Genomic DNA, 17,920 nt, shown 5'->3' with positions numbered 1-17,920 from the left:
GAAAGTACTTGTACATTATAAAAATAGGCCCAAATTTTCATAAATAAAAAGAAAAAACACCTTATAATTTTGCTAGAGATCACTCCCATTACCTCTGTATAGAATTTTCCAGGCTTTATTTATTAAAAATTCATACATAATAGCTTTTTAAAGACGGGATTTTTCTGACCTCTTCCTCTCTCTTTTATCTTCTCTTTTCCCTATCTTTCTTTCTCCCTGATTCTCTTTCTTTCTCCCTGATTTTAGAGAAAATTAGCTACTGAAGAGCTCAGAAATGCCTGTCAGCGGCAAAGTGACACCTTCCAGAAAGGAAGCAGTTCCTGGGTCTCAGAGATTTCTAGGCACTTTCCCTAGGGGTTTGGCCTTCTGGAGAGTGAATCAATGCCCCTCTGTGTTGGACACTGCACCAAACTCAGCACTTTTCTCTTGTAGGCATTTTCAGCTTTTTACTATGTGATGGAGTTTTTAAACCTTACATCACAGGAACAAATACCTACGAAAAAGTTGACTGAGAAGTTGGAAGAGTTCTGTGCTCAGAGTTGGAAAGAGGTAAGCAACTGGAAACAGCAGCTGTTATCATTGTTACCATTGCCCTGTGCCCTTGATGGAAGGGAGGACGTGAGTCTGCTCTTCAGGTTGTGCTAATGTGACCAAGATCCAACACACATGTTAGAGAGGCCCAAACGGTACACTCAGTTAGGAATAAACTCACTGGCATTCCATGATAACTGGCCATACAATGGATTAAACAAAAAAAGGTTTTAATGATTTTCACTTAATTTGAAGTGTGGCAATAGGCAGTTGCTGGCATCGGTTCAACAGCTTGACCATCTTCAATCATTCTTCGGTTGTTGTCAGGCCGCTTTCCTCATGGAAGCAAGGTGTAACTTCAGTGATCACACCCAGATACATCAGTTCCTTTTTACAGGAAAGCAAAAGCTGGCCCAGAAGCTCCTTAGTAGTCTTTTCTCTTACATCTCATTGGCCAGGGCTGGCTGAGAAAGCAGGATGCAGGATTTTACGACTGGCTTAGAGCCCTAGATCCACGATGAGCTACTTCCTGGAGCTGAGCACATTAGTCTTCCACGACTTCCCTTAACCCCTGAGGAAGACAGGCAGTTCACAGAATCTGCCACAGACACCACTGTGGTCAGACCATTTTTCCATCAGACAGGTTCAATATATATCCTGGTTATGATAGAAGCACAAGTTTTTTTCTGGTCTGAGGCACTGAGTTATTCAAGATGCAGTGCTACCTGATGAAAATTTCCAGGGACGCAAGAGAAAGATATGGAGTTAACTCTGCTCTAAAAAAACAGATCACCTAGGAGTGGCTAAATACAGCAGCTGTTTTAAGTCGACACTTGCAAAATGCACGGTGCTTTCATTCTGAAGATATGTGATTAATTGAAAATGAGTGCTGTTCTCTTGGGCACTGACAACCGAGGAAGGAAGATTGTACAAGAGCCAGGATATTTGAAGGTTATGCAAGAGCCTGGACATTTGGAATTTTCTCTTAAGTATTTTGTCTGAGTTGGGACATGAAGGAGGGTATTCAGGGCTTTCAGAAAGAGCAGCTAAGATATGCCTCAGCCTTTACAAGAGGGGAGGCTTTTTGCAGCTGCTGGTGATTTGTGGAGAAAGACGAGCATCTTGGATTCTTGAGCAAAATGCTTCCTGAACTGGGTTCCAGAGCAGTGTTTGTCGCACGTTAACTGTGTCAACTCACTGGAAAAGACCCTGATGCTAGGAAAGACTGAGGGCAGGAGGAGAAGGGGAGAAAGATGAGATGCTTGGATGGCATCACTGACTCAATGGACATAAGTCTGAGCAAACTATGGGAGATAGTGGAGAATAGAGGAGCCTGGCATGCTGCAGTCCATGGGGTTGCAGAGTCAGACACGACTTAGTGACTAAACAACAAAGGGGCAGGAAACTGAGACGGTATGGATAGAGTCAGGACTCCAACCCTAGTTCTTTTGATTCTACACGTTGCAATGTCTTAACAAAGATCAAATTTTCCCCACACTTAAAGATCTGTAAAATGAAAATACAGATACTATATTTATTGAATAAATGTGTGTATAAGTGGACAAGCTCATTAAACAAAAATTAATGATTTCTTTCGTGTAAGATTTTTTCACAGTTTTGAATATGTATGAAAAATGTGATTGTGAAACACAAGTTTCACAAGGGATGAACAAATACAGTAAAATTCAGTGTTATTGAACCTATTAGACCGCAGAAACTAGGTTTTGTTTTGTTTTGTTTCCTCCTGGAGCACTTATTAACGTGTCATAGAACCCCGTGGAGGAAAAGATTCCTTAACAGACCCTAAAGTATGAACCCAGGCACCCATCAAAGGCATGCAGCACCACTCCCAAAGCCCTCTGCAGAGGCCAACCTTCAGGCCCATGTGAGCTGGGGCTTTCTACTCCCTTGATCAGCTCAATAGCGAACATGACGGCTATGGAGAAGGGCCTGTTGTACAAGTATGGTGTTTTCTTCACTTTGCTTCCAGGTGCATATGAATTTTGGCGACGTGAAGGAGGCATACCTGAGTGAATACTGCTTTTCTGGCACCTACATCCTGGCTCTCCTCCTGAACGGCTACCATTTTACAGATGAGTCCTGGAAAAATATTCACTTCATGAACAAGGTTTGTTGGGTTAAGGGGGAAGTTGGGTGGTAGTGACTGAGACAGCGTTGAGTTTGAAAGAGGTAGAGTCAACCTGATTTAAATTTTGGACTGATATCCTGTTCTGCCACCTCACCTCTAACCCAAGCTGGCATTTCATGTCTGGCTCTCCTGGTATGTTGACCAGCCAGTTGTGGGCATCCTATCTAAGGAGCTCTACTTGCATCCTCAGCCTCACCTTTCTGCTCATATAACAGTGACTAACCCCTTATAAGACAAAATATGAGATATTAAAGTAATATAACAGCATTTCAACAGCCACAGTGATTCTGTGTGCTGACTTCAACATCCAACCCAAGGGCCCCTTCATGAATCCAGAAAGGATGATCATAGTTTCTCATAAGGGGTGAAGGCCTTGTTGGTTGAAGCTTTAAGAATGACCAATCTGAAAGCTCACTGTGAGGAATGAGAGGAGTGCATGGGGGCCTTTGCTTAAAAAATCAGGCTTAGCATAAGCCTTAAAGAAGCAACCTCATGGCTGTGCATTACCACAGTATCACCTGTAGGCATTCAGGCCTGGAGCAACATTTACATTGGCAGTGAGACACATGAGCACACTCGTGCCTGATGAAAAATATTAAGGACAGTGTTTCTCTACCTTTTAAACTCATACTAATTAATGGCAAAAACAATTTACCCCTTTATTAAATATGGTGACGTCAAGCAAAACAAAGCATTAAGGCAGAGGACTGTGGTGGCCTTGAAAATACCAGTTTCATCACACTCTTGTCAATATTGACTTTGCTAATTTGAATCTTTTCCTTGTTTTAACATCCAAGTTTTCCTTCTGTTCCATCATAGTTTGTCTGTTTGAGAGAGATGTCTATGTCAGACTTATAATCTCTGAGGAACAAACTATGATCTCTTATTTCTAAACCCTAGGTGATAACTCCAGTAACTCTGGAGGCTTCTTTGACACAGGCAGTCAGATAAAGTTCCAGTTTCCCATAAAAGGAAGTGGGCATTTTACAAATTATTAATTCCCAGTACTGGTAAAGGCTTAGGGGAGAGAAGCATTTCACATGGTATTGGCTGGAATGTAAACTGGCATAACTTTTGGGAAGACTGTTTTGGCAATATGTGCTAGAAGCCTTAAAATATGTACATCACTTTGTCTAACTACTCCATTTCTAGGATTTATAAATAATTGAATAAAGTGAATAAAAATGACCATATAAGGCAGTTCATACCAGTGATGATGCTGCAGAAATCCCTTAAAGAGATGTGGGATAATATTTACAAAGAATTGTTAAGTGAATTCTACATGCAATTTAATTCCACTTTTTTCTGTGAAAAATATGCACAGAGAGATTGGTAGGATATGACACAAAATGATAATAACAACAACTCTGAGTGATGAAGCAGAGGTGGTTTTATCTTCAAAAAGAAGATATCTGTACTTCGCAATTTTCCTACCATGACCACATACAACTCATGTAATAGCAACATTTCCACAATTCTTTATTATTCACAGACTACCTATATTTCAATACGTTTTGAGGTGATTTGAAAATATCCCTGGGAAGAGAGCAGGGTTGGAGAATGTTTTTTCATTTGAGAATGATCCTTTCTCATGCATATGCAATGTCTTTGAACATCCATCGAGTAAGACTGACTTGATTGGGATTATTCCCCAGTTTTTCCCTAGTTGAATCATAACAGAAATCCTGGTTTTGTATGGATGAAATTCCTAGGCCTGACATGGATGCAGAAGGACAGGGACAGTCATTAGTCTCTCATCTTTTGCCTGCTTCCTGTCAGCCTCCAGCCCCCTTCCGCACCCCAACCACCCACATTCACACGAACAGCAAAAGAGGAATGCAAACTTCCAAAGGCCTAATTTGAATTAAGTTCTTCTTGGCAGGAGAACTGAGCCATCATTCACCAAATTCCTCTCTGAATTTGGGGAATACAGTAGTGAGGCCCCACACTCTCCTTCTAATCACTTGCTCCTGTTTCCTCACAGCCATATTCCCAATTCAAAATATAGAAGTAATCCCTTTAGAGAACTGAACGTGGTGCTGTCACTTTCTGGTGTTCAGTGTTATGGGTAGCGTTGAATGAAAGCTCATTTAATCCTCAAACCAGAAACAACACTTTCCCCACTGTTTGCAGATTCGGAGCACCAGCGTTGGGTGGACTTTGGGCTACATGCTGAACCTGACCAACAAGATTCCAGCTGAAGAGCCAATGTCCGCACCCCTCTCCCACTCCACCTATGTCTTCCTCATGGTCCTCTTCTCCCTGATCCTGGTTGCAGTGATCATCGTAGGCATACTTGTCTTTCACAAGCCTTCGTATTTCAGGAAAGACATGATATAGCAGGAGTAGCTGAAATCTTCTGGTTGGAGTGAGAAAACTTGCCCAGGAAGCACTTTTCTCCACTGTGGTGCACAAGGTGACCACTTCTTGCTCACCAAGGCCAGTCTTGACCAGCATGAGGCTTCCTTGGTTTTTGCTAAAGCCTCTCCGTGGGAGGTATTCACCACCCTCTGCTTCAAAGACTTCCTGGCAGACACTGTCTTTTTTGTGAGTCTTTCCAAACTTCCCCCCTTTCTCTTTTGTACTCTTTGTTTGTGTGGGTCTTAAAGACCTGCCTCCTTTCATGATCATTGCTTTATAAAAGAACAATATTGACTTAGTCCAAAAGATCTGAGAATCTTGAGTCCTGTGCTGGGAACCTGCCCTGGCTAAAAGAAGAATCTTGGGAACTAATTCAGTTGTGATCTTGCAGACCTGTTTCCCATTTATTAAGAAAGCCATACAATGCTTTTGGAGAAGACAGACACACACCCAAGCCCAGCCTGCTCTTTCCATGGGAAAATTTTCTAGACTAAGCAAAAGTGTTCTAGGGCAAAAGAATCTTGCAAAGGAATTTCTGTGCTCAGGCAGTAAATACAATAGTTAATCCAAGCCAAAAGAGGGTTTTTGCCTAAGTCACATATTCCCGGGTGATGCCAAAAATGCTACAGAGTGGGACACCCATACCAGAGATTATTTTAAAAGCTGCTGTACATATATATAGGCATTCAGATATCAGGGCATATTATTTAGTAGGTGTACACATGTCAGGAAGAAAAATACAGTTACAACATAAGGTTGGAAAAATGCGTCCTCCAAAACATCTCCTGGGGTTGGTTTTTATTGTGGTAAAAGGCATAGAACCTAAAATTCACCATTAAAACATAAACAGTTTAGTGGCATTTAGTACATTCACAATGCTGTGCAACTGTCACTACTATCCAACTCCAGAATATTTTCATCACCAAGAAATTGGCTGGGTATAAGACCATCCTGAGGTAGACATGAACCATCAACCTTTCCATTTTACTAAACATGCTAACCAGTTGCACCACAAAGATGCTCACTGAGATGCTCACTAAAGCCATGCTGTATCTTACTGTCCCTGGATCTAATTTAGTGAGATAACTTCATGAGTGAGAGTGGCATGCCTTTTTGGTGTCATGGTATTTACACAACAAAATGTGCCAGGAACCACATCTACAAGTGTTACTGCTGGTTCTAGGTACTTTTGCTTTAAGCATCTTTGCCATAGACATCTTTGCCACAAGCACTTGTGGACACATTTTCACTGCAGTAATTGGCTCAAAAGCAATTTTGCCATAAAAGATAAAATAATGGAAAATAAAAGAGGGGCAATTAAAGGACACAATGAAATAATAACATTGTGAAATATAAAATGAGTACATTTGTAATGTGTGTAGATTCATGGCAATACTGTCATGGCAATACTGTACAAATAGCTTATTTTTATTTTGCAGGTTATACCTAAGTACTTGTCTTCCAAGTCTTTCATTCATAGCATTTTATACGGGTTTTTTTTTTTTTTGGCTCATTGGTTTGTCTCCTCATTCTGCATCATCCTTTTTCTTGTTCACTAAAATTTCTTCCTTCGTAAAGAACAGTATAAGTTTCCAAGTACTTAGAGGTATCTTTGTAACTGAGCTTCGTGCTGTGTTGTGAAAGCTTCTACACAGTTGTTGTTTGTTCTTGACATATTGTCACGTGTCCATTGACAGACATTCCAAAGTCATGTGGGAAATGTGGGTTTCCCTCTCCACCTTCTAGGACTATGGCCTCTTTCTCCTCCAAAGTAGTGTTTCAAAATAAGAAACCAACTCTTGGGACAAATCAGTGTCATATGCCAGCTCAATAAAGCCATCGATAATATTGCCAACTAGAAGAAATGCTAACACATTTCAACCAGCTGAAACCAAACTGTCAAACCAAAAACTCTCACCTCGGTTATTTTATCTTTCATGGAGAATGTGCCTTATAGGCAATGAGTTATTTGATGAAAATGTTTGCCGCAAAAACGCTTGTGGCAGAGATGTCAATGGTAAAGATACTTATAATGAAGGTGCCTAGAGCCCATTTCAACATGTAATTAATATATTAATGAGATTTCTTATTTTTTTAATGTTAAGTTTTTGAAATATGTTGTGTATATTACACTTAGAGCACATCCTAATCAGGACTACATTTTAAGAGCGCAATAGCTATGTGTCACTAGTGGCTACCATATTAAACAGCACATATCAAAAAGTACATTCAAAGCTGAAAAAATACAGGTAATAATACTTTGTCTTTCTCTGGGGGCAGGGGAAACTTTCTTTTAACAGCTATAGATGCTATAACATCCTTGCTATTATTTATTATATATGAAGTTTAACACTATCCTTAACAGCTTTTAACATCCCAGCTCAGGATTTCACATTATTCCTCAGGTTTTGTTGCATTTTTTTGTGACAATAGAGATGCCTGTCATTCAGAACAAGATGCTTGATGATTAACCCTAAACTTTAGGAAATTTAATCTGGATTTAAAGATATTACAAGATAATTTGGATACTTATATTCTATAGTCAAAGTGTAAATTTGAATATTAAAATAAAGATTAGTCTCTTAAGAGCTCACAAAGTTTACCATATAATACTAAAGTTACTATTAAAATACATTCTCATGTATTGTCAGTTTGAAAGACGAGTTGAAGTTCACCAAAATGGTTTTATCTCTGTCTTTGTCAGAGTCTGGATAATTGCTATCTTGTTTGAACATAACAAGTTGCTCACAATTAGCCTGCACTGGCCAGGCATTTCAGTTTGTACTAGTTTTGTTTTGTTTTTAAATTTCTTATGACCTCAAAATTTCAGTGGCTTACCACAATAAACATTGATTTTCATGTTCATGGGTCTCAAGTCCGCTAGTATCTCTATTTCAGGCAGTAGGTCAAGTGCAGGTCTGCTCCATGTATCTCCACTCTCCTTGTCTGGTGGCTTCCTGAGCCGTGTTCTGAGTAGAAGGGACACAAAAGGGACAGAAAATGCAGGATACCTCTTCAGGTCTTGGCCCGGACATGGCCCTGTCACTTCCATTCACATTCTACTGACCAAAATAAGTCATACAACCAAGTCCAACTTTACTAAATGAAGAAACACTGGGAAGAATGGCGGAGTCAAAGTGGCAAAGGACATGAATGACTAATTGTAACAAAAAATTCATGAAACACTGGGCACAATGATTCAATCTACCACAGTTTCTCATTAACTAAAACATAAAGTATGTTTTCCATAAACTGAAATCTACTTATCTTGCCAAGGAATATTCTTTAAAAAATGTCATTTCTTCCAAGACATCATCAATTCCATCTTCTTTCCACAGCCTTAACCAGGATGCTCTGGCACCTCCCACATTAGTTTCACATTCTAAAATGACAGATTAACTAAGAGACCATCTATTTATTTCCCTTATATGTTTAAGATAGTATATAGTTAACTATCTAAGTTTTTATTTGCACAAGAATCTAATACAACTGAACATAATTGGTTTAATCACAGGTACAATAGTTATTTTAATTAATTGGGAAAAGAATGTCTCCATAAGCCTTCTTCTTCCAAAGTGGCATTTAAGTCTACATGTTTTAAAAGTGTTGTTATGCCTTTTGTATTTCTCTATTTTAAGTAAATTAATTTCTAAATTTATATTGATGATATAATGATGGAATCACCCTCATCAGCACCTGAGTTGACTGTTTATTTATATATCCTTTTTGCACAATGAATATCAGAGAACATGGATTAGTCAATGAAAAGTGAGATAGTCTCCTCAGAAACAACATCATTTCTTATAGCAAGGTTCTAAGAAGAAAGGGGAGGAAAGTCCTGTGGGCTAGATAGGGAACAGTGTGTATTTAGGATGACTTATACTGAGCTCTACCTTTCTTCATAAACCTGCTCCTCCTCCTGCATTTTATCATGATTAACACCACCACTTCCTTAAGAAACCAAGATCAGAATCAACTTTATCAATGTTGAAGTGACAGGGGCCTGTCCTGGCCAAGACCTGCCCACTCTGCCTTTACAGCCTTTTTCATTTTGATTCCCCTTTCCAATCTTGTGATTACCACCCCAGTAGAAACCTGATATCAAGAACAATGATCTTGTCTCCAATATATTACTTTCAGATTAATCAATATTTGCTAAACAGTTTGGAGAAGATTAGTGTCCCATGTCATCTTAATGCTTGTCCTGTGTGGGAAACAAGAGTTCTGTGCTCAAATAATTTGGGGAAATTCTGGGTTAAATAAAATTTAATAAATTCTTATTAAAAAATGTATTGAAGTATAGTTAATTTACAATTTGTGTGTTTCTTGTGTATGGCAAAGTGATTCAGTTATATATATTCTTTTTCATATTCTTTTCCATTATGATTTATTACAGGATACTGAAATAGTTCCCTGTGCTATACAGTAGAATCTTGGTGTTTTTCCATTTTATATATAATAGCTTAATAATATATAATAATTCTATAAAATATATAATAGTAATTAGCATCTTCTATGGAGAAGGCGGTGGCGCCCCACTCCAGTACTCCTGCCTGGAAAATCCCATGGACGGAGGAGCCTGGTAGGCTGCAGTCCATGGGGTTGCAAAGAGTCAGACTCGACTGAGAGACTTCACTTTCACTTTTCACTTTCATGCATTGGAGGAGGAAATGGCAACCCACTCCATTGTTCTTACCTGGAGAATCCCAGGGAGGGCAGAGCCTGGTGGGCGGCCGTCTATGGGGTCACACACAGTCGGCACGACTGAAGTGACTTAGCAGCAGCAGCAGCATCTTCTAATCCCAAACTCGCAATCCATCACTCCCCCAACCCCCTCCCCTTTGGCAACCACAAGTCTATTCTCTGTCTGTGAGTCTGTCTCTGTTTCAAAGATAAATTCATTTGTGACATTTTAGATTCCACACATAAAAATTCAATAAATTCTTCAGGAATTCTAAGGGCTTTTTATAAAGTAATGTTCACGCTGATTGCAGTTTGCATTTCGAAAATTTATTTGACTTAAACACTTTTTACTCCTGTAAAACAAATAATATCTCATGAAATACTAGTTTTTGATATCCTTATGATGCATCTTAACAAAAGCTAACTGATCTGGTCCAATTGCTTTAGGTTACAAATTAAACAAGAGTGGCCTGAAAGGTTATGTCTCTTGTTCTAAATTATATACAATTTCTAAGCAGTACAGCTAAAGTTTTAACGCACATTTCCTGATTCTTAGTAAATATGTTTCATAACATTTATAAAATATTAATATAAAATCATGTCTTTTACCCCACAACCGATAACATTTATAAAATATTAATATAAAATCATGTCTCTTTTACCCTCAAAAGTCTTCATTTTGAGGGTCAATCCATGGATTCTTCCATAGAATTGGATGGGAGATTGGCTGCTTCATCAGAAATCCCAGGTATCCATTCCAAGATTACTAGAGGAAAAATATCAATTCAAATTTTAAAAATTCTATCAGAAAGAGGGTCATAGGCTTTCAGGCATAAAAACTGAGCACAAAGTAAGAAAAAAAAGGCAAACGGGGAGGGCGAGGGGTGCGAGGGAGGCAGGGAGAGGCGCCAGGGAGGGGCGCCAGGGAGGAAGCGGGGGCGTCTAACCAGGAGCAGTTACACATTGGACCGGCGACACACATTCTATAACCGCTGTAACCGGGACCAGGCGCCCCAAAGACGACCTACCCCGGCGGTTAGCCCCAGGTCTACCCCCGACGAGGGCATCCGCGCAGATCCCGGCGCAGAGTCTGATTCATCCACAGCGCTCAAGACTGGAGCCTCGGCTGGGGGCGGGAGGGGAGGGGGTTGCAGCCTGATGACGCTTTCACAGTCTGGAAGACTGGGAAGAACCGCATGATATGAAGCCTCCCATGGTCTCAGGGATGGTAGTGGGAGGAGAAGAGGAGGAAGTGGGGCCGGGGGATGAGAGGCGGCCAGGAACGCAGAAGGAAGCAGCAGCAGCCGGAGCTGACCGCCCAGGGTCCTAGAGAAAGGAACTTGCAAGGCACATGGATGAGACTGCAGCTAGGGTGCAGATGGTGACTGCAGCCATGAAATGAAAAGACGCTTGCTCCTTGGAAGAAAAGCTATGACCAACCTACACAGCATATTAAAAAGCAGAGACATTACTTTGCCAACAAAGGTCCGTCTAGTCAAAACTATGGTTTTTCCAATAGTCATGTATGGATGTGAGTTGGACCATAAAAAAAGCTGAGCGCCAAAGATTGGATGCTTTTGAACTATGGTGTTGGAGAAGACTCTTGAGAGTCCCTTGGACTGCAGGGAGAGCAAACCAGTCCATCCTACAGGAAATTGGTCCTGAATATTCATTGGAAGGAGTGATGCTGAAGCTGAAGCTCCAATACTTTGGCCACCTGATGCGAAGAACTGACTTCTTGGAGAAGAACCTGATGCTGGGAAAGATTGAAGGCAGGAGGAGAAAGGGACAACAGAGGATGAGATGGTTGGGTGGCATCACCAACACCATGGACATGATTTTGAGCAAGCTCAGAGAGTTGGTGATGGACAGGGAAACCTGGTGTGCTGTAGTCCATGGGTTGCAAAGAGTTGGACACGCCTGAACAACTGAACTGAACTGACATACATTATATTAGTTTCAGGTACCAACATAGTGATTTGTTATTTTTATACACTGTGAAATGATCACAGTAAGTCTAGTTAACATTGTCACCACACCAAAATTTTTCTTATAATGAGAACTAACAACTTTCAAATAGACAATACAAATATTATTAACTGTGTTACCACACTGCACATTACACATCCCCCTATGACTTAAGTTTGTACCTTTGAACCGTTTCACCATTTCTCCCTCCTCCGGCAACCACCAATCCAATGTGTTCTGTTGTGTGAGCTTTTTTCTTTAATTTGTTTTTGGCTGATTGTGGCTTGTTTTTAGAGTCCTCCATGTAAAAGCGAGATCATACAGTATCTATATTTCTGGTTTATTTCACTTAGCATAATGCCCTCAAGGTTCATCCATGTTGTAGCAAATTCAAGATTTCTTTTTTTGTGGGTGAATAATATTCCATTGTATATACAAGCATATCTCATTTATTGTGCTTGACTTTACTGCACTTTGCAGATGTTGTGTTTGGTTTTTACACATTGAGGTTTGTGGCCACCTTGCATCAAGCAAGTCTGGTGGTGCCATTTGTCCAAAAGCATTTGCTCACTTCTTGCCTCTATCACATTTTGGTAATTTTGGCAATATCTCAAGCTTTTCCATCATTGTTCTATTTGTTGTGGTGATCTGTGATCAGTGATCTGATACTATTGCAAAAATATTACAACTTGCTGAAGGCTCAAAAAAAAAAGAAGCAAATGGGCTCATCATTTGCATCTTGGAAAAATTGACAGATATTTTGCTATTTTGCCTTAATGGAAAGAATGAAGGTTAAGAAGCACGAGGTAAAGGTCATCAGCCAAACAAAATTTTAGAGAGGATTTTCCACTGTTAAGATATAAATATTATTTCCTGTGGCCAAGAGATCATAAAAATTAAGGGCTTAAGTTTAAGAACAGGCACTATGAGGAAAGGGTGACAGAAGAGATAAAGGTGGAAAGAGAGTAAGGTCAGGAGTACTAAAGTAGTGGACATCAGACCTCCCTGACTCCACCCTTCCATATATTTTCTCTGAGTACCCACTCTTTCACTACCTGAAATTACCTTATTTGTTGAATCAGCACTATCCATCCATTGATTAATTTGTCCATTCAGAAAATATTAATATTTATTAGGAGCCTTAAATGTGCCAGGCTCTGTTTAAACACTTGTGTGTGCTCAGTTGCTAAGTTGTGTCAGACTTTTTGTTACCCAAGGATTGTAGCCCACCAGGCTCCTCTATCCATGGGATTTCCCAGGCAAGAATACTGGAGTATGTTGCCATTTTCTTCTCCAGGGGATCTTTCTGACCCAGGGATCAAACCCACATCTCCTGCTTGGCAAGCAGATTCTTTACCACTGCACACCACCTGGGAAGCCCATTTAAACACTTAAGAGATATAGTAATGATCAAGCAAGGCTAAGTCCTTGTTCTCAAAAGAGAAGTAGTAGTTACTCTGTAGGAAATTTAAGATAATGCAATAGGCAGTGACTTGTGGAGAAGGACAATATTAAATAAGATAACCAGGGAGTCTGACTCTAAAGTGATATTTAAACTAAGAGGTCAGCCATGCAAAGAGAATATTCTAGGTAACGGGAACAGCAGTGCAGAATTCCTTCATATAAGGCCTTGCTAGTCCACACAAAGACAAGATAAGAGAAGGAATCTGGTCTTTCTTACTCAATATTGACTTCTCAGAGCCAAGCAGAGTTCTAGGACACAGTGGGTACTCCATAAATACTTCCAGAATGAAAAGGAATAGTGTGTCGTATTATAGCACCTACCCTTTTGCTGGTTAACTTACCTATGTATTTGAAGGCAAGGGTTCTTCCTGACCTCTGTAGCCATGTTTAGTACTATATCTGACATGTAGCGATCTTAGGAGAACTGCTAAGCAGCATATAAAAGATGCTGAAAGAATACTATATCCTTATTAAAGAAGAGAAAATTAAACAATATATTCTTTAGGAATGCCTGCTGAAAATATGCTAAAAGATACATATGATTTTTGGATGGTTCTAATGTTGCTTAGGTTTTTTTGTGTTTTTTTTAGGGGGTAGGTGCGAGCGCTGCAGCACACAGTTTACAGGATCTTAGATCTGGGACCAGGGATTGAACTGGGCTCCCAGAAGTGCAAGTGCAGAGTCCTAACCATTGGACAGCCAGGGAAGTCCCTGTTGCTTAGTTTCAAAAAGAAGAAAACTGACATCTGGACATGTTATAAAGGAAATTTTCTCAGAGATAATGGCTAGAGAAGAAGATGGGAAGAATTATATCTTAGTTTAGGAACAGCAATCACTATCTTAACAGAATACTGAGTTCAAAAAGTGACTTTTCTAAATTCTAGTAAAGGTTCCTAGCATTGATTTCCTGGTACTTTGCCATCTGTTGGGAAGAACATTGCCTCAGGTAAGGGCTATAAATAAGCACAAGCAAAAGGTTTCCAAGAGAAGAAAAACATGAGAGAGATTTAACTGAGGACTTCTTGTAAGAAATAAAAATGAGTTAACCAGTAAATTTTCCTCCTAGAATACCTGAATAAATACTGGGAAGGACATTTTTAGCTCCCAGGAAAAATTCAGTTTCTAGCTAAATTTTATTTAGCCTGTGTGTGCTAAGTCACTTTAGTCACGTCCAACTCTTTGTGACCCTATGGACTGTAGCCCTCCAGGCTCCTTTGTCCATGGGGATTTTCCAGGCAAGAATACTGGAGTGGGTTGCCATGCCCTCCTCCAGGGGATCTTCCCAACCCAGGGATCAAATCTAGTCTCCTGGAATGGCAGGTGGGTTCTTTACCACTTGTGCCACCTGGGAAGCCCTTTATTTAGCCTATTAAGCACTAAAAAAAAGACTTTAGTGCATTATAGAATAAAACAGATGGGGTCTCTAAAAACGAATATAAACAGTCATTCTTCTATGAGCTATTAAATAAACTTTACCAAATACTTGTGATTTGAAAAGAAAATGTGATTTAAAAAAATAATAATAAAAAACAGAAAAGAAAATGTGATTTTAAAAATGGAGTATAGGAATAAAAGCACAAAGCCAAAGACAGAGTCTATAAAATATCTGCAGTGAGAAGGAAGAAGAGACAACTTAAGGTGACTGACAACTACCAGAAAATTAAGAGACAAGCTTGGATAATAGTGTGCAAAACTAAAAATATAAAGTATATATGGAGAGTGGTTAATGATCCCAGAGATCATTAACAAAGAAAAGCGGCGGGATTTGACTGGATTGTTGGTGATCTCTGGGAAGGCAATTTTAATTAAATGATAAAAGCAAAGTAGATACAGTAATCCCTGCTTATTTCTAAGGTACACATTCCAAGACTCCCAATGGATGCCTGAAACTGTGGATAGTACTGAACTATATATATACTATGTTTTCTCCTATATCATATATATGATAAAATTTATAAATTAGGCACATAAGAAATTGACAATAATCAATAATAACTTTTATTACAGTATATTGCTGTAATTGTTTTATTTTGTTATTGGTTATTGTCAATCTCTTATGTGCCTAATTTAAAAATAGAACATTACAGCAATATACTGTAATAAAAGTTATGTGAATGTGGTTGGTCTCCTTAGTCAACTTCAGTTCTCTTGGAAATGTGGCAGTGCTTCTTCACTAGCAGACGTAGCCTCTCCAGTAATTGTTGCATTTTTCAGTACAAAACTGTTCCTGAATCTGTATAACCATCCCTTACTTGCAGTAAATGGCTTGGTGTCATTTAATGGGTTCTTTTGCTGAAGTCTTTGTACAGACTACATCACAAGTGATGGTACAGCACATTACTCAAGTTGTGATAAGACAAAGTGCAAATTCATTTTGACTCAACCCCGAGGAAGGAAATAAAATTAACCCACAGCAGATGGAAATTGTATAGAACAGGGGTTGGGAAGCTAAGCGATGTTTTTGTAAATAAAGTGTTACTGAAACACAACCTCGCCCATTTCTTTGTGTTGCCTATGGCTGCTTTCAGGCTACAGTGGCAGACTTCAGTAGTTGTGACAGAGGCTATATGGCTGCAAACCTAAAATATCTACTATCTGGCCTTTTAAGAAACAATCTGTTGACCCTATATAGAATATACTGTCTTTACTGCCAAACTAGGTTTACACTGGAGCTTCCCTGGCAGCTCAGCTGGTAAAGAATCTGCCTGCAATGCAGGAGACCCTGCTTCAGTTCCTGGGTCAGGAAGATCCTCTGGAGAAGGGATAGGCTACCCAGTATTCCAACTCCAGTATTCATGGAATTCCCTGGTGGCTTAGATGGTAAAGAATCTGCCTACAATGTGGGAGACCTGGGTTCCATCCCTGGGTTGGAAGATTCCCTAGAGGAGGGCATGGCAATCCACTCCAGCATTCTTGCCTGGAGAACACCATGGACCGAGGAGCCTGGCGGGTTACAGTCCATGGGGTCACAACGAGTTGAACACAACTGAGCGAGGAAGCACAGCACAGGTTCACACTGAAACAAAGACTCAAACGGAAAAGAAAAAAAACTAGCCCATAATCATGGTGTCCTATGTGAAGAGTTTCTGGAGTATTCAAAGCTTAACCTGAAGAACTAGGGGACAGGATTAGGAGTTGGTGAACTGAGAAGACATGGTATTAATATAATAATAATTCCAGGAGTTAGGTGTACTTGAGGAACACCACAGATTACAAATTATTTGCACATGTCCACATACTCCATAACGTTGCTATTTAAAGGAAGTATTTCTAGACTTTTTCTCTTTTTCTCCACTATCATTTTTCCTAAATTCCTATACAGAAGAACCCTAGAAAATCAAGATGGGAGACGCAGTGAGGATTTTATTCAGAATGACAGTTTGGCCAAATGATTTCGAGGTTTGGACACGTTTATCTGTATGCATTATTTCAGATTATTAGGTGAGTAGAACTTCAGTTCTATTTCTACTTATGTCATAATGTACCAGTATAACCTGGAACATTAGTTTTGCAGCAGTTTCTTTACTTCCACATCTCCCCTCCCCTAAATGTACAAGGTTTGTTAGAAGTTTTAAACACTTTCTAAGTTTCTCTAGAATTAAAGCGCTAAGCACAACGCCTTATAGAGAAAGCAGCTAATAAACATTTGCTAAACGTTTGAATGAATGAAAGCGTACATAGCATCGCTGTGCGTCTTCCCATACTAACAAGTTTCCTCACTTCCCCCCACGCCCCCGCCGAGTTTGCCACGACAAATTTCCAACCACAGAACATTTTATTTAACTCTTTATTTTAACACGGCGGTCAATCACTGGGAAAAGAAGATAAGACCATGTAAAGTTTATTTTTATTATTAAGCAACGATGACATGACATGAGTGAGTGTGTCCAGCATGCCCTATTTTAAGATTGAAAAATAAATTGTTTACACTAATAGCAGGCTCCGGAAGGAGAAAGGAACCGCCCCGCCCCCCCAACCCCTGCATATTCCAGCCGGTCTTTTGAGATGCCACACCCAAAGCGCCTGAACTCAAAGTATCTCTCTCCTCGCGGCAAGGCAGAGGCAGCGCAGAGCGAAGCAGGTCGCAGTCTCCCAGGCGCACCTGGACGGCGTGGGCGACCGCACTTCCACGGCCAGCTGGGGAGTATCCTCCACCAGGAACACCTGCTCAGAGGCGACTCGGGTGGTCACCCCGGGCCCGCGCAGGCCGGGGAGCGTGCGGCCGACACTTACCCGGATACAATTCTTCACCAGGACGAGAGATGTGGAGCTGTCACGATCCAGGCCAGCCCGCTTTCAGATCTCTTCCAGAACAGCCACCAGGGCAACTGCGGCTACTGAGGCACAAGCTCAGCGGCGGGTGATCAAAAGCCGCGGCTCCCACCAGGCACGCTAAGGCGGAGAGGAGGGTGAGTCCCAAGCCCTGACAGCCAGGTGAGCAGAAGTAGCGCAACGAAGATTCCGAAGGCACGGGCTCGGCGCGCGCTCCCGCCAGGCTGGCTGAGCGGCCACATCGCGCATGCTCCTGGACCGCCTAGACGTCCAGCCCTGAGGAGGAAGAGCTCCGCAGGCTTGGGGTGCGTGGGATGCAGACGTCGCGAGCGCTGCGGGGCGGTTGGTGACAGCTCAGAGTCCGTGGTGAACTGCGCGTCCTGACTTCGCCGCCCAGGCGTAGCAGAAGTGCACCGACCATCCAGGTGAATGTCTTAATGACCCATAAAATGTCCTTACCCTTCTCTGTCGGACACTCCAATATTTTGTCTG

General features: G+C 40.7%; 2 protein-coding genes across 4 annotated transcripts in view; both read left to right on the top strand.

Annotated features, from left to right (window-relative positions):
- The window catches only part of ENTPD1 (ectonucleoside triphosphate diphosphohydrolase 1), a 98,048-nt gene extending 88,717 nt beyond the window's left edge, over positions 1–9,331 (top strand). For all 3 annotated transcript variants that reach the window (XM_043475867.1, XM_043475870.1, XM_043475868.1), the window contains 3 exons: positions 433–549; positions 2,522–2,659; positions 4,814–9,331. In XM_043475867.1, coding sequence (XP_043331802.1) covers positions 433–549; positions 2,522–2,659; positions 4,814–5,020 — 462 coding nt within the window. In that variant the 3' untranslated portion in view covers positions 5,021–9,331. The remainder of the gene's footprint in view (positions 1–432; positions 550–2,521; positions 2,660–4,813) is intronic.
- Positions 9,332–16,094: 6,763 nt separating this feature from the next.
- The window catches only part of CC2D2B (coiled-coil and C2 domain containing 2B), a 96,653-nt gene continuing 94,827 nt past the window's right edge, over positions 16,095–17,920 (top strand). The window contains exon 1 of the mRNA XM_043475855.1: positions 16,095–17,853. The gene's annotated coding sequence lies outside the window, so the exon portion shown is untranslated. The remainder of the gene's footprint in view (positions 17,854–17,920) is intronic.

Source organism: Cervus canadensis, chromosome 8, assembly GCF_019320065.1.
Source record: "Cervus canadensis isolate Bull #8, Minnesota chromosome 8, ASM1932006v1, whole genome shotgun sequence".
Classification (NCBI taxonomy): domain Eukaryota; kingdom Metazoa; phylum Chordata; class Mammalia; order Artiodactyla; family Cervidae; genus Cervus; species Cervus canadensis.
Note: the sequence above shows the minus strand (reverse complement) of the source record. Positions and strands in the feature narration are given on the sequence as shown.